General features: G+C 41.8%; 1 protein-coding gene and 1 long non-coding RNA gene across 8 annotated transcripts in view; one reads left to right on the top strand and one right to left on the bottom strand.

Annotated features, from left to right (window-relative positions):
* Nucleotides 1-6,018: 6,018 nt before the first annotated feature.
* LOC147016109 (ephrin-A4-like) overlaps nucleotides 6,019-16,717 on the bottom strand; it is an 84,241-nt gene continuing 73,542 nt past the window's right edge. For 3 of the 5 annotated variants that reach the window (XM_085848802.1, XM_085848801.1, XM_085848800.1), the window contains exons 4-5: nucleotides 8,169-8,219; nucleotides 6,019-7,566 (exon numbers count right to left, since the gene is read on the bottom strand). In XM_085848802.1, coding sequence (XP_085704928.1) covers nucleotides 7,448-7,566; nucleotides 8,169-8,219 — 170 coding nt within the window. In that variant the 3' untranslated portion in view covers nucleotides 6,019-7,447. The remainder of the gene's footprint in view (nucleotides 7,567-8,168; nucleotides 8,220-16,717) is intronic. The other 2 variants (XM_085848804.1, XM_085848803.1) reach the window with 1 other exon arrangement.
* On the top strand, nucleotides 9,361-14,975 carry LOC147016110 (uncharacterized). 3 transcript variants are annotated; one of them, XR_015049999.1, is made up of 4 exons: nucleotides 9,361-9,526; nucleotides 13,214-13,321; nucleotides 13,953-14,097; nucleotides 14,206-14,975. It is a non-coding gene; the product is annotated as an uncharacterized LOC147016110 (long non-coding RNA). The 3 variants fall into 3 exon arrangements; XR_015049997.1 differs by having other exon boundaries at nucleotides 9,493-9,821; XR_015049998.1 differs by lacking the exon at nucleotides 13,214-13,321 and having other exon boundaries at nucleotides 9,493-9,821.

Consider the following 16,717-nt stretch of genomic DNA (forward strand, 5'->3'; position numbering starts at 1 on the left):
CTGAAGAAATCCTAAATACCTACTCCATTCAGTCGAGCATGAGGCCAGCTCAGCTGGTTCTTGAAGGACTTGGGCCACAAACGTCCCATGACTGACCCCACAATATGATGGGAATAATTGGGGTCATAAAGTCATAGTATTAGTTATCATATGTCATGTCAAGTGCAGAATGCCTGAGCTAATTGTGTATGTGTGTGTGTGTGTATATATATATATATATATATATGTATATATATATATATATACATATATATATATATATATATGTATAAAATTTTAATTAATTTTTAAAAAAGCAAAACAAACTCCATTAAAAATGTTTCCAGTGATAAAATAGGGTCAGGCCAAAAAGGGGAATTTTGTTTTTGGAAAATATTTTTATTTTAGAAAAAGAACCTTATATAAATAGTGTAGGTTTCATTTTCAGTGACATTTACATTATTTATCAACCTCGCATGTGCACACACAGTAAGTGGGAATCAGTAACAAAGAAGCAACTTAATGCACCATCACCAACAGTGAATGAACAACCCACAACTTATCGCTTCATTCGGTAAGCTTCTCAATTCCTTCACTTCTTCAACTCTCCTGCAGCCCCAAATTTGAAAACCCTTAATTCGAAAAGGTCTCTTGATGACCATTCTTTGCATCTACAAGAGCGAGGCTCATGAAAGAGCAAGTTAAAATTGACAATGAGGTAGCAGGACAACAATTGGGTACAGTTAGCAAGGGGATAAATAAACAGGAGAGGAAGAAAGTGAAAGGAAGGAAACACTGAAACCAGCAAGGAAGCGAGTTCGGGTTAGGAAGGGTTAATGGGGATATTCAAGATCATAGGAGGGGAGGGGGGTGACATGAGGTGATGGTGCATTGCCTGCTTGAAGCCCTGGATGGAACAACTAGAAAGAACGGCATCTGGAAGGTGGTTCTATGGATCGCTGAAGCGACAAACATAAGAGGTGAGGAGTGCAGTCAGTCGGGATTTTGGAAGTTTAACCAGGAAGGGGGTACTGGGAGAATGCTCGCATCCTGGAGTTGCTGGGGATGGTCGGAGGACCATTCTGTCAAGGAGGCTATATTTTTTGGAGTAACTCAATCATTGTGGCTTTTCTTTATTACGCATATTCGATAAAGCCTGAATAATATGAATTAATAACCACATAAGTAACTATAAGGGCACTTGGTTGAGCGCATAACTCTGCCACGTAATGCCTGATCCACAAAAACATATCTGGCCCAACACATTTTTGAAATATCATGCAATGTATCGTTTTTGGCCCTATCTCAATGGCAAAGAATCACGATAAATATTTAATATTTCTCGTATCCAGATCCAGATTCGGATTTTCACTAAAATCGACTCAATTCGTCCTTCTCACACACCCAATGTGTTCACCAAGTTTCATTTGAATACGTCCATAACTTTTTGAGATATCATGTTATATATTGTTTTTGGCCCTATCTCTCAATGGTGAAGAATCATTAAAAAAATTCTTGTAGTTGGATCCGCATCTAGATCTTCACCAAAGTCTAATCAGTTTGTCCATGTCACACGCCCAACCTGTCCACCAAATGTCTTCCGGATCCGTCCACAACTTTTTTGAGATAACCTGTACACAAACAAACAAACAGACAAAGAAACACGAAGACGTCATGCAGAGCATGATACTTCCAAAGCTATAAAACAAATTTTACCTAAAAAATAATTGACGGTTGAATTCAATGACCAAACATTCAACTCCTCTTCACATTTCAAGTGAATTGGATGATTATTGAAAATTTTAGAAATTCATCCTATGTTGACCTTTTGTCCAATGTTGACCTCCAAAATAATTGGCTGGTTGAATTCAGTGACCTGAAATATAAGTCCTCTTCAAATTTCAATTTAATCGGATGAAAATTGAAGATTTTTAGAAATACCACCTTAGTTGTTAACCTTTGGCCTATGTTGACCTCTTGACCTTTTTACCTCAAAAACAATAGGCTTCTTCCTTATGACAAACTCCACAATGTGGTGAAGTTTCATAAAGATTGGTTTAAAATTGTGACCTGTAGGCGACAAACAGGCAGACAAAGAGACAAACAGTGCAACAAAATCGACTGACCACCACACTTGCAAAAATTTTTGATTTTGCAACAAACAAAGAGAGAGATAGACACACAGAGACAGAGACAGAGACAGAGACAGAGACATATATGAAAAAACATAACCTCCTTCACAGTATTTATATGGCGTCGATACATCTGCCAAATAAGCCATTTAATGGCACTGCAAAGACTTCCCTTGCTCCCTCCCTCCTATCCCTTCCAAAACCCCCCCTCCTCTTGGCTCCCTTCCCCAAACCACTCCCTCTCCCTTCCTCATCCTGCCACACACCACTCCACATCCCCCCTTCCATTTTTTTTTTTTCTCTCTCTCTCTCTCTCTCTCTCTCTCTCTCTCTCTCTCTCTCTCTCTCTCTCTCTCTCTCTCTCTCTATCTCTCTCTCTCTCTCTCTCTCTCTCTCTATCTCTCTCTCTCTCTCTCTCTCTCTATCTCTCTCTCTATCTCTCTCTCTCTCTCTCTCTCTCTCTCTCTCTCTCTCTCTCTCTCTCTCTCTCTCTCTCTCTCTCTCTCTCTCTCTCTCTCTCTCTCTCTCTTCATCTACCATTCCATTTTTCAGACCTTTCACTATGATGTTCCACAAATGCCAAATCCAATTTGGAGCAAAAATTTTTGTTTTCCACCAAATGAGTTTTTGAAAGAAAACCTGGAAACCAGTCCTTGATGTGTGGACAGCATTTAGCGTTTCTTTTTGAGCATTTTTCGCTCACAAGCGTTACACAAAATTATTTTCAGGCCAAAAAACGGGAGAATTGTTTTTTTTGTTTTGCATTTTATGTCCACAAAATGTAGTTGTTGCTTTGTTGAATGATTGCATAATAACAGCGCAAGACCTCCACCCATCTCCAGATGCAAGTTTGTTGAAATGCTCATTGTGTTCATTTCTGAATACCCTCAGTGCAGTAATTACCTGCATTACCTGCATGATTTTCGTACGAAATCTCACGTTGGAGAAGCTCTGAAAGCACACACTGGGTCTTCATGATGACGAACGGCCGATGGGTTGCTAGGAGATAAACAGGGTCTTCATCGCTCCAGGGGTTCCATTTGCAGCACGCCGCCGAATACATCACTGACTCACATTCATGCAACGAACATCATTATGATGTGCCTAATTTATTGGGAAAACGACAATTTTAGTGAACACGTTGACAAAGTGCGACAATTGCACGTTTTCCCCAAATTTTGACTAAAAATATTTCTATATTTATTTATTTATTCACTTGGTTTCTGTTGATGGCCTTTCTTTCATGTAGATTATCAACTCCCAGTACGCTCATCAATATATTGTGTGAAAAGGTCCAGATTAAAGAAAAAACATGGCAAGGCTATCATTACACCCACTAAAACTACTGCTAATACTACTGTACAGTATTACTATTTCTTTCTCAGCTTTTTAATTAAAAAAAAAATATTTTGTGTCAAGTCCTTCACGAACCAGCTGGCGAAGACTGACGCTCAACTGAAGTTGGCACGAATTTGTAAGTCGTTCTTGGGTGCCAGCGATAACTCGCCTACTCTTTGAGAACGACACCGCAGGATGATTTCTGTGCAACACCTGATGCTCGCACATGGGTAATCCAGGTTGACATCCAATCAAAGAGGTGGCACACTCCATGATGCAATGCCATCCTACAAAGCACCAATCCAAGCTTATAGTCGGTTCGGGAATCCAACCCAGACTAGACAAGATCAAAGGTAAGTGAACTACCTTCTACTCCATCCGATGGAACTCTTGAAACATGGCACAACCCTCATTTCATTTCCACAATGTGATGAGCAATAGGTAAGCTAAATATCTCTGTTTAGTAAAAGTTATGGAAGTATTTAAAAAATGAAATGCAGTTTTTAACTCTTTTCTTTGATATATTTTGATTTCTTGTTTTAAATGTCAAATTTTAATGTCTCATTCGATTTGAAGCCCAATTACACCGCATTCTTTGAAACAACATATGCTGTATGACATTGGCTCTCGTGGTGTAATCACAATCTGTTTGTTAGGCCCATGAGCCCATCCAAACACAAACTGATGCTACTGGGATCCCAGCTTCAAATCTATTGTTTGTCCATTGTCTACGAATGTCCTTGTAATGAATGGAAAAGCACACTCATGTATTCTTGCGTCCTCGTACTGCACATGACCTATATACAGGCACAGGCTCCTTTATGAGCAGACAAACACATATTATGGAATTATGAAATTCTAAAGGACTTCAAAATTAACTAAGTGGATGGAACAGCGATATGTTGCCCTGATGAGCCCTAATAAGGGCAAAATCAGGTTAGTAGCTTCGCTTTTCATCTGCTTGGTGACAGCTTTTAATTTTTCCTCACATGAACTGCTGGATGCCCTTCGGGGTTGGCAGGCATGACTCCGCCGTGATGAGGTCATCATCAGGATGTTGGTCCAAGTCGGGAGAATTTCATAATTTCCATGAATACTTACCCCGACTGTTTAGTAACATCAATGGTGCTTCCTGGTTGTGATTGGTGACACAATGTGTCCATGAGGCAGACGGCACCTATTGGAGCCAAATACAATTTGGCCTCACCAGTCAGTCAGTGGGACATCAAGTGACACACACACCGATATATATATATATATATATATATATATATATATATATATATATATATATATATATATATATATATATATATATATATATATATATATATATCAACATTATCATGTATAGGATGATAAGTGTCTGTATGTTTTTTGTTTGCTTGTTTTACTTCTCTGCACTCTTGAGCCACTGGACGGAATGAGTTGGAAACTGGTATTTCTCCTTGGCATGGGCACAAGAAGATTTTAGGTGGTAATAAATCGATAAATTAATAGTGCCTGGGGTTCAGGATGGTAGGACGACCTCAATTCACACACTATGAACGTTGTCGTATAGCGCCACTCCCGGTGGGGGTAGATATGGGAGAATTAACCCATCCATAAGGACGGATTCTTCGCTGGCATCTACACAAGCACGAAATTTGATATATCTACAATTCAAGTAAATTTCTCTCATTTACACTCCATAAGTTAAGGGCAAATAGGTACAGACACTCGCCTCTAAGTTGTGGAGTCTGGGTTAAAAAAAATCTCGGTCCAGGTACAAAATGTCTTCCCGATGTTTCACAGGCAGGATGATTAATCAGTGTGTAGTGTGTGTTGTCACTCAGATGTACCGTTAAGCTGGGCGTCTCGTCTGCCGGCATTAATTGGTAGACGTTGGAGATCCCACGGTGTCCTTCGCGAAGAGTTGGTGAGATCTCGCCTACTTGAACTACCTGTCATATCGCCTTCCCATGGACAAATTACAAATACCTACCTGAACTACTTAGTTGAAAGTCAGGCCTTGCTCGCCGGTTTGTAAAAAGCTTGGGCCAAAAATCTCCCCCAGCCAACCCCACAAGAACGTGGGAATAATTGTGGCCTATAAAGGAGAAGAAGAAAAAGAAGCAGTTAAAGATACTCCAGATTCTGGAAGTTAACTTGAATTGAACACAACATAAAATCACTATTCCTGAGCCTCCTCTGTTTTGCCAAGACTGAAACAACATGGGAAATCCAAATCCATCGGGACCATATTTTGTACAGAGCGTCAGTGCTGCTATCAGGCAAAACCCTGGACGGGTCACCCCTCCGACACAGGATACCTGAATGGCGCAATCATCCCAATCTGGTACTTGGTTCTCATTTTGCCAACCTCAGAAGGATGACAGGCTGAGTCAACCCCACCTGGTATTAATTAAACTTCCAAGCAGGATTTGAACTCAGGACCCTACGATTCCAAGCACAACAGCCCAACAATTTGGTCAACACCAGGCATAACATGGAAAATATAGGAAAAAATAAAACAGAATAAAAGAACCTCCCCATTAATTATAAGCAAACACACACCAGTCATGCCAGAAATCTTTCATGTGACTTTTAATTCTGAAATAAGGAAAACGGATTGGCATTTGGGCTTAGGGAAGCAGCAAATAATTTCCAACTGACAACATTCATGTGTCCCACTCCAGGCGACCTCCCAAGCGCTATTACTCCCACATTTATCCATCGAACTGAAGCCCCATCCCTATCCCGTGCTTTATTCCCTCTTGCTTCCAAAACCGACCCAATTCCCAAACTCATCTCTTCCCTCCCGGCACATACCTATCGATACGTAAACATTCACATCACTATGTGCGGCCAGAATAAAAGCACAGAACATATAAAAATAAAATTACCTCTTATTAACAAGTTTTCACGAGGGGAATACGTACACATTAGCAGAAACATCCCAGGTGGCAAAAAGAGCACACGGGTCCGATACCCACGTGACATGGTATTTGTAAAATTGCTTGACCGGTTTGGGCAGCTTGCAACAAACCGACTTTGTTTTGATCGATCTTATTTGTTAAGGTTCGGGGATAGGGATAGGATTGTCACATCAATGTGAAATTTGATGTGGCAGGATGGTAACGGCAGCGAAGACTGCAGATTTTTGGGAGTCTTCTTCCTTATCCTTTTGACTTCCCTGCTTTTCATCAAGATAAAATGACACTGGCTTTTTCCTTTAATAAATCCTTTTTTTTTGTGTGTGTGTGTGTGTGTGTGTGTGTTCCTTGAACTTTTAAATGTAAATCATCACCTGACAGCAGCCAACCACAAAATAAAAGCACGTAAAAGTCTTTTAAATTCCCAAACGAATACATTTATGGGCAAAATCCACTTTTCCAGGTTGTGAACAATTTGGGATTAGCAGCTTTGTAACTGACACGTATCTATGAAACATCACAGCCACGGTGTGCTGTTCGGGCATGAATTCGCCATCACAGGCAGTGACTCCAGCTGCGGCTCAATCATGAGGCTTGTCCACCTGGCCTGAAGATGGCAGCAACCTGGCTCCAGCGTCTGTGCATATTTCTTTGGCGCACATCTGCTACATGTCAGCGTTAACTGGTCACGCTCCAAGACCTCGCAACAACCCCGCAGCTCATTGAATTGCAAAGGGGCGAGAGGTCCGGTGAAGCATGCTCAAAACGCAGGCTCTGTTGGTCAACGGCGTGGTCAAATATATCATGACATGTTCAACCATTCAGCAGCACCTCATTGAAAAACAACAACCTACAGGGAGATGTACCGTGGATCTTCCGATGCACTGTTGGCAAGACCCGAGGACCGTTTGCAGAATTTATTGCAAGGCTCCTATAATGTTCAACCTGGCTTTGTGGAGCTGCAGTCTTAAGTGGATTCACCGTAGACACCATGACGTCAAACAACAACATGGTACGGCCTTGCACTGTGACCGATAAGTTTCCTATCACAGCTGTTAATGTTTGCACCATGCCTGTCGTCGTCTAGAAGGTGATGGCAAGAAGTAGTCCAAGGACGAGGATCACAAGGACGGCGGAGCGTGACGGAGGGCCGCATGAGTGCGGATCGTGTTGCGCTGATGAAGTCATATGATTTTCGTCTCCTACAGAGGTCAAAGAAAGAGGATGATAAGAGCAATAGATCAGTCGGTCATCATTCAGATGGAGAACTGGCTTCCTGGCCCACTCCCTTGGTGAACGGAAAACACGGAAAACAATGAAACAAGCAGTTATGAACTAATATTGGCTACAAATACATTTCCTTGTTTGATAACATTGGAGCAAACATTACAAAGTTAATCTCAGTATCTGCAGTACTCTCATTTTCCCATCCATCTCTGAAATATGTGACAGAGAGAACAATGTATTGAGACAGAGAGAACAATGTATTGGAGCAAACAATACAATATGCCTGGATGCAGGAAGCTCCTCACCCTATTCATCTCGTCACCAGCGATTCGAATCACAGTAAAACTTTCTCATCAACCACAATAATGCCCATGACGGAGAGTGAGAGCTGCTTCACAGATTCATTAAGTTTTTGAGGGGGCTGCAGGTAAGTGAAATGGTGGAAACATCGACCTGCTCTGAGGGGCTGCTGGATGCCGGCAGCAGATCGCCCTCCCGGAGGAACCTTCTATTCCCCTCTGCCCATCCTCTGCTTCCCTTAACCCCCTTCTCCCCCACACGAACAACATGCACTCACGCGAGTCAGAGTCCGGTGCGGTGTTCCGTTTCTCCGAATCAGTAGTTACATCTACATGAGACAAAACGAAAGGAAAGTATCAAAGTATTGACATCAAAAGAAAATGAATTTCAGAATCTGTGCTATGAAACACATCGTCTGAATTCCCCAGTTATTCATACACCTTTGTTCTGTGTTTAATATGTTTGTGTGTAGCATGTAGATGTGTGTGCATCAGGTGTGTAAATGTAGCGGGACGTTGGGATAGCTCAGAGGTAACTTACTCACACCTTTCTATTGTCTAATCTGTTGTTGTTTCCCGACAAAATAGGATCCGACACGAAACCCTTATCCTGGAACTTGGCAGGCAGGCCAATTTTAAGACCTTGTATAATATGCTGTTCTTTGGCGGGGATGCTAAGCCAGGCATCCCTTTTGCTGGCGCTCACTTAAGGATGTTTAAAGCTTTCACGGCATCATTCACACTCAGTCATTGCGCGTCAGTAGCTTGGCCAGAAAACTTCAGACTAACAAAGGCTACACACAGCAGCAGCTTTCAATCTGTGAATACCACATTGGGAACATTAATGGTTTTAATGCTGATGTGGATTTAAAAAGTACCTTGACGGAGGAAGGAAAAATTACAAACTGGGGCGATCAAAAGTTTGTGAGTCAACACATTCTTACATTGCAGAAAAAAATAACATAAAATGAGGCAAACTTATAGTGAAGTTAAAAAATCATACACTCGGGTAATTTATCTTTCAAAAGAAACAATCACTGCAATGATCAGAAACTTGATTTTCATTGAAATTGCTTTTTTGTGAAAATTTTTTTTTTATTTCGAAATTGCTTTCCTTGAAATTGCTTTCGACATAAAAACAAAATGGTATGACTTGTGTCAATTAAATTTATGCTTCTTTGGTTATGTTTGTGCTGTTGTGACAGAGGGAAGTATTGTTATCTATCTGCTGGCCTCGGGGGGTGGGGGGGGGGAATTTGGATGGATTTGAAGTTATTTAATTTAATTGCTGTAATTAAATAAAGGGCGTTGGACACATGTTTCGAAAGATCTTGCCATCCCGCCATTTCTTTCCCCCATCCGTGCATTACTAAACCTCCCCCGTTGTAATGTATCCTTATATGGAGTTTCTTCTTGAGGTGACAGCCAATCAGCACAGACCACGAACATGACCATGGGGTCCGCGTGAGGACATGAGACAGGACAGAGACACAGCAGATATACGGCAGAGACTCTACCTTATATAGATATCCAGCATGCTGAAGAACAGACCACGCGTGGTGTGGAAATTCCTTGACTTACCCTGCCAATCTGCTCGGACCATCGATCATTGCCTGGTGGCCACGTCAACCAATGGGTGAGAGCCGAGAGGGGTCCAACACACCTTGCGGGACCTGATATAAGCCTGCACACTGTGCTGCTTCTCCCTCCTGTTTGGTTCCTGCTTCTCTCTGGCATCTGGTTTGCCTTGTGTGGCTGCTGTTTCCTCTTTATGGTTCCTGCCTGCTGTTACTCCTGCCCAATGTTGCGTGGTTTTGTGGTGTGCGATGGTTCGCTGTACGGCTTGTGACATAGGTACTGATGCATGGCAAGCCTGGTTTTGGAGGCAACTGGGTGCTACGAAGAAAGGCCTACACCAAGACTCGCACCACGTGCGTGAGCCTTGTGGAGCAGGTTTCTTTCTCTTTCTTTCTCGTCTATTCTCTCTCTCTCTCTCTCTCTCTCTCTCTCTCTCTCTCTCTCTCTCTCTCTCTCTCTCTCTCTCTCTCTCTCTCTCTCTCTCTCTCTCTCTCTCTCTCTCTCTCTGTGCCATGTGCCCCCAAGTGGATGTGATGAGTTATTTATTTAAGTTCATCGAGATTTTATTAATGCCCATTTGTGACAGTCTGTGATCGAGGCCGTAAACTTATTCTTCTCTCCCCCTTCTGACCACCCCCCCTTCCACCCCCATTCCCCAATTTGCTTGAATTAAACCCTTTATTGTAAATGAGAACTAGTGTGTGGTCATCGGGAGAGGGCTCCATAGTGTGTAGGGAATTGGCAAATTAACCGGATAGATGTCCAGTTTGGAGTCACACTAATGTGCGTGTAAAGCGAAATGCATAGCGGGCTTTCTCGGCCAATCTTGCCAGGTAGAGTCACCGTGGTTGTGTATTTTTAAACGTTGATTCCCGCCGAATTAAACTGATGGATGTGGGGACTTTTCGACCAAATTCAAATTTTCAACCCTTATCTGCCGGTGGCGCGAACATCGTGGAAGATGTGCGACCATAACTCTTTTATGTGTCAGTGGTGAAAATGAAAAATGTTGGAAGTCAAAGTTCAACTTCAACAAGTGACAGAGAGAACAATGTATTGGGGGAAACAATAGAATATGTCTGGATGCAGGAAGAAATCTGAGTAATAATGATTGGTCCACATAAATACTAGGGCTGACATTATAGCCTCGAGGTACGCACGCTCACCTGTCAGTAGTCTAGCCTCGGTTCGAATCTCGTCTCAGCACTGAACTGTCAACCTGGTGTTTCACAGGCTGGGTGATTCATCAATGTGTGTGTCATCCCTCGGATGGACGTTGAGTCAGTGAATCCGTCCACTGGCATTTGTTCGTAGACGTCAAAGATCCCGTGGTGTCCTTTGCTAAGAGTAGGCAAGTTATGGCTGACACCCTGGTGAAATTTCAAATTCCTGTTACTGCCAATTGAATATCCTGTGTGGGTTTGCCACCCCAATAACCAATTAACCTGTTTCGGCAACCTTATGCACCTAACCATGAGAAGGTGGATGAACAAGCAAGCAAAAACAAACGCTGCATTCCAATATGGGTTCACACGGTTCCTCTGATCATGATACAGGTATTTCTTGTCCCATCTGCCATTCGTACTGCACAATTCTGTTGTTACTACATAGCCCTCTCGGGGCATCAGGACGCTCACGTAAGATCGTGAACATTTTATAGCTGAGGATGTACCCTGAATGAGTCATTTCTCCATTGCAGGGTGCTGCAAAAGCTGCTCCCAACCAGCTCAGGAATGTAGAATTCGGCCGTGGCACTGGCACACATTTCCTACTCTTTTTGAAATGCACTGTGCGGTGTTTGATGCTCAGAAGTGAATGCTATTCAGCTAAATATCTCATAGTGATGAATACCACACCCATTGCTGCCAATTGTCGGCCTGCTAGTGAAGTACCAGAATGAGAGTTTGCAGTCAAACCAGGAACGAAACTTAGGATTAGACGCCTCAAAGGTGAGTATGCCCCTCCTGTGTTATCCTGTCCACCATCTTCTACTTGTTATTACCGAATATTCTTCTTAATTCCTTTCTTTCAGCCTATTTCAGTCGACTGCAATATGAAGACTGGCCTTAACTTGCAGGAAAGTCAGGAGAGGAATTTGGGAATTTGCCCAGGATGCCACTGATAATTCATCTACTCTTCATGAAAGACACTGGAGGATCTATAACATCCAGCAGCTAATTTCAAACCGACTGGTCTCCAGCTCGATGACCATCTGAGGAATGATGCTTTTTGCAATGCAACATGATGCCTGCTAAGCACCAATCTGGTAGTTTGAGTCATGTAATGTATGCAACCCTAACCAGACCAGCTCAGAGGCAAGTGCCCTATATCTGTGCCATCCTATTAGACCTGCATCCAACCTAAGTTAGTGCAAAATTCCAATCATGCACCTAATTATTATTTACAATGTCATGCTCCTGCAAATTGCTTTATAATTGTGACTTATTTGTATGTTGCAGTTCACTGATGACACAGCCATCATTGTAATGCAAATAGCATGTTATCATTGTTTGGGTGAGACAATGTGAATGCATCCTGGGAGAGAGAGAGAGAGAGAGAGAGAGAGAGAGAGAGAGAGAGAGAGAGAGAGAGAGAGAGAGAGAGAGAGAGAGAGAGAGAGAGAGAGAGAGAGAGAGAGAGAGAGAGAGAGAGAGAGAGAGAGAGAGAGAGAGAGAGAGAGAGAGAGAGAGAGAGAGAGAGAGAGAGAGAGAGAGAGAGAGAGAGAGAGAGAGAGAGAGAGAGAGAGAGAGAGAGAGAGAGAGAGAGAGAGAGAGAGAGAGAGAGAGAGAGAGAGAGAGAGAGAGAGAGAGAGAGAGAGAGAGAGAGAGAGAGAGAGAGAGAGAGAGAGAGAGAGAGAGAGAGAGAGAGAGAGAGAGAGAGAGAGAGAGAGAGAGAGAGAGAGAGAGAGAGAGAGAGAGAGAGAGAGAGAGAGAGAGAGAGAGAGAGAGAGAGAGAGAGAGAGAGAGAGAGAGAGAGAGAGAGAGAGAGAGAGAGAGAGAGAGAGAGAGATATATATATATATATATTACATGATATGTTTTAACCATAGTGCCTTAAGCCATATTGGTTGCAATGATGTGGGACGTTGCACAACTGTCGAACAAACAATGAAATTCGAAAATTAATGGCTCACTCCGTCGTAATAGTGCTACATTTGGCCGTTCTCACTGCAGTGAAGAAGCATGTTAAGGATGTTTGGAAAAACACTGTGACCTTTCAGAAATGCTCAGGTTGTGATGTTTTTTCTTCTCCCACTTGGAGGCAACCAATTGTCTGTGACCCAATGCCGACTAAATTCGAACAGCAATGTCAGAACCACGTTTTTGTGCTTTCACACAAAGCACAGAACCTGCACTGGTAACGAAACCTCAAAATATTCACCAAATAGCTCAACCCTCAAACTAAAGACTCTAAAGAGATTTATTGCATTGTAGTTTTACTTCGCGTCTCACAATCTTCTCGTTTTCAAAAGTGTAGCGATGCCGGCAACCCTGGCGAAATTTCAACTTCCTGTCACTGTCACTTGAATATCCTGTGTTGGATTACAACCCAAATAACCAATGAACCTTTTTTTGACAACTCTATGCCCCTAACGGTGTGAAGTGGATTTACAAACGAACAAGCAAGAACAAACGTTGCATTCAAATATGGGTTCACACGGTTCCTCTGATCATTATATAGGTATTCCTTGTCTCATCTGCCATGCGTGTTGCATAATTCTGTTGTTACTCTGTCGCCCTATTAGGGCATTAGGACGCTCGCATCCCATCATGTTGAGTGGTCTTATCTGCATGTCACCGTTCACAATATTCTTGGGAAGAGGAACTCACAATAATCCAAGTAACACCAAATGGTTAGTGTATTTTCAACATGTTAAGATGTATATCATTAATCAGGAAATATTTCTTCTTACAATAATCATATATGCTGATATGTTGTAAAATAAAAAGTTAGCATTTCTTAGGCTCTGGTGAGTAGATTGTTCTGATAAAGTATTGAGCGCTCCTCGTAGCTTACAATCTATATATAATGAAATGTATGTATGTATGTATGTACATACGTATGTATGCTCTATGCGCATTATTTGTTGGACAGCTGGCCTGACTCCACCCATAATTGTAAGTTGAAAAAAAAAATCACACGTCCGCCATTTTGCTAAACCTAAGACATCTTCAGAAGTGCCATATTCTCAATCATCATGTCCTCCCAATAAGTTTTCCATTCAGTGTTAAAAAAAACCTAAGAAACTGTTAAAAGGATCATCAAATATCGAAAGGTTGGAGCTGATAAGCATTATTGGTCTTGCGAAGGCAACAACACTTATAGGATTCAGACTTCAGGGCTTAGGCTTCAGGTGTCAGCGTATGGCCCCATGCAATTGGAATTATCTGACCTACATTACCACAATGTAGTATATATGCATATAAGCAGTATTCATGATTTTTGCTTCATGTTTGTAACCCGGTTTTAAATTTCTTTTGCAGCGATCAAGGCAGTGGTCTGTTACCTATACACTGCCCAAATAAGGGGATGTGCCAGAAGAACGTGTTGCACGCTTGGAACAACACATCCCTTTGAGGAAGTACCCTGCTAGTCAAGATAATGCCTACTTTTTCCCTGCCTGGACAGGTCTCTGGGGTTTTTTTTTGTTTTTTTTTTTACCTCCGCCACCAAAAGTGGACGGATGTTAAGTTTTCACCCATTTGGCTGTTTGTGTGTTTGTCTCTCTGCTTGCAGGAAATCTCAAAAGTTATGGACGGATTCGGATGAAACTTCCTGGACAGGTTGGGTGTGTGACAAGGAAAAAGTGATTCGATTTTTATGAATATCTGGATCCAGATCCGGATACTATAATTTTTTAAGTGATTCTTAACCATCGAAAGATAGGCCCAAAAACAATATGTAGCATGATATCTCAAAAAGCTGAGGATGGATTTGGACGAAACTTGGTGGACATAGTGTATGACAAGGACAAATCCATTCAATATTGCTGAAGATCCGGATCCAAATCCGATAAGAGAATTTTTTTTAAAGTCATTCTTCAGCATTGGGATGAAAGAATAAAGAGAAGAAGAATAGGAAGAGGAGTTATGTGTGGAACAAAATTATGTTCAATTAATTCCATCTCATGGAAAAAGTAAAGTTTCTTCCATAAAATGATATTATTCATCAATAAATTCTTAATTACTGCAAAACACTGCTTCAGGTGTTCTGATAAATAGCTTTTTAAAACTGCATTAAATACCATAATAAAAAGGACTTTGCATGTGTTGCATTTGTGACCACTGAATTATTTTTTCCTTTTTTGTAAGCAGGCTCTAAGGCTCGTGGAGGAGCTGTGACACAAATCATGCACGCATGCAGACAGATACATGTTACACACCAGACTTGACTTTCATACCAACACATCCAAGCTGAGATTGGGGGAAGTGATGTAACCTTTATGACATTGCTTTTCTCTCCACACTCAGCAAAGCAATCATTGAGGAATTTCCTCCTCCCAATGGATGCCAACCTACAGGTTTTTTTCCGTGCTCTATCCTTTAAATGCTGAGCGTTAAGCAAGGAAGCAGCAGGTATTATTTTTAACCCTTGGTGTCTTTTGCAAAGAGTATGTGAGCTATCGCCAGCACTCTGAATATCTATCTATAATTCCAGCAATGTGTGTGTGTGTGTGTGTGTGTGTGTGTGTGTGTGTGTGTGTGTGTGTGTGTGTGTGTGTGTGTGTGTGTGTGTGTGTGAGTGACCGCTGTTTCTCGACAACCACTGGTCCGATCTAATTGAAACTTGCCAGATATATTGCTGGGGACCTGAGGATGTGCCTTTTCAAGGTTTGATATTAATTGGAAAAGTGCTTCCCAAGTTATGGCCATTTATTTACCAACCAATGACAGGACACGTTGCTGCGTGGGCATGGCCGATGGGGGAAGAGAACCTCAGCCGCGTTCCCCATTATGGATTACAACGTACGGACTTCCGGATAGTGATGACTTCGTGTATTCTAATAATTTCTCGATTTCTTATGCACATTTATAGATAAACACAATGCCCTAAGTTATGATCGTTTTCATATTAGACGGTGCATAAATTTCGATAACATCAGAGTGAACTGGTATGCTCCGAAGCAGGAAGGGATTTTTTTTTCCTCTTCTCTTCTCTTTGTGTTTTTCCTTGCGACGACATTGCGAAAAGGCAAAATACATTGGCGCTAATTGAATAATTGGCCATTAAAACTAAATTGCGAATAATCGTAACTGTGATATGCGAACTTCTGGGCCACGCACGTACGGGCACGCGAGAGTGAAGGAACGGCCTGTGTGGTTGTTTCTTGCTCGCAGTTTGAAAGTTTTTTAAAATTATTATTTATTTTTTACGGGCACGTACTAGTATTATAAATTCCTGCACAGGCTCTCTCACAAACCTACACTTGGCAAGCATAAGCATGTCAATAACCTTCATTGTTAGTTAAGGTAAGCCTTTGTCCTTCCATGGACTGCAAACAGGATGATGAGGATGATGATATTGATGATGATGATGAAGAAGAAGAAGAATTTCACTATTATGCAGTAAATGTAGCTTGGTGGATTTCTTAGTAAATTCTGTTGAGATAGCCAAGTCTTGGATTTGTGAGTCCACAATTGGCTGTGAAAAGCACATAAAGTTTTCACCTCCGGCTCCGGGTTTGGAGCGTCGAGAGGTCTCCTTCGGGGCTCTCTGCTGACGTTCTCAAAGTTAAGTTTCCGGTCGATATTTGTCCCTTTTTAACTGTTTAATTTTCTCACCTACATGTTACTGTCTGTTCCTAGTTCGGTTTTGTTTCAAAAATCGTGCTATTTTGTGAGTTTTTTTTGTCGACGTTCTTACCGGGTGTTTGAGGCCTAGGCCTTGGCCGAGGCTTGAGGCCTACCGGTTCCCCTCGGTGTTCGATCGTTTTTTTTTGTTTTTTTTTTCTCCCCATTACATTCAATATCTATCCTCCCCACTTTCCTAACGTCCCCCATTCTCCCAACTAATCTCTCTATTTCTTATCTTAGAAAAAAACAAACAAAACAAAAACAATACGCTAACCTTCTCCCAATTCTGCTTCTTCTTCTTCCTCTTCTTCTTCCTCCTCTTCTTCTTCCTCGATTTTTTTCTACAACACTTCCATGACCTAATCTGTTGAAAACTCTCAAACATTAATAATAATAATAACAAAAACGATCTTATAATGCTTCATCTTCCTCTCGCACACACATGGTACTCTTTA

This window comes from Eptatretus burgeri, chromosome 12 (genome assembly GCF_056783735.1).
Source record: "Eptatretus burgeri isolate ZD-2024b chromosome 12, Ebu_testis_v1, whole genome shotgun sequence".
In the NCBI taxonomy this organism is placed as follows: domain Eukaryota; kingdom Metazoa; phylum Chordata; class Myxini; order Myxiniformes; family Myxinidae; genus Eptatretus; species Eptatretus burgeri.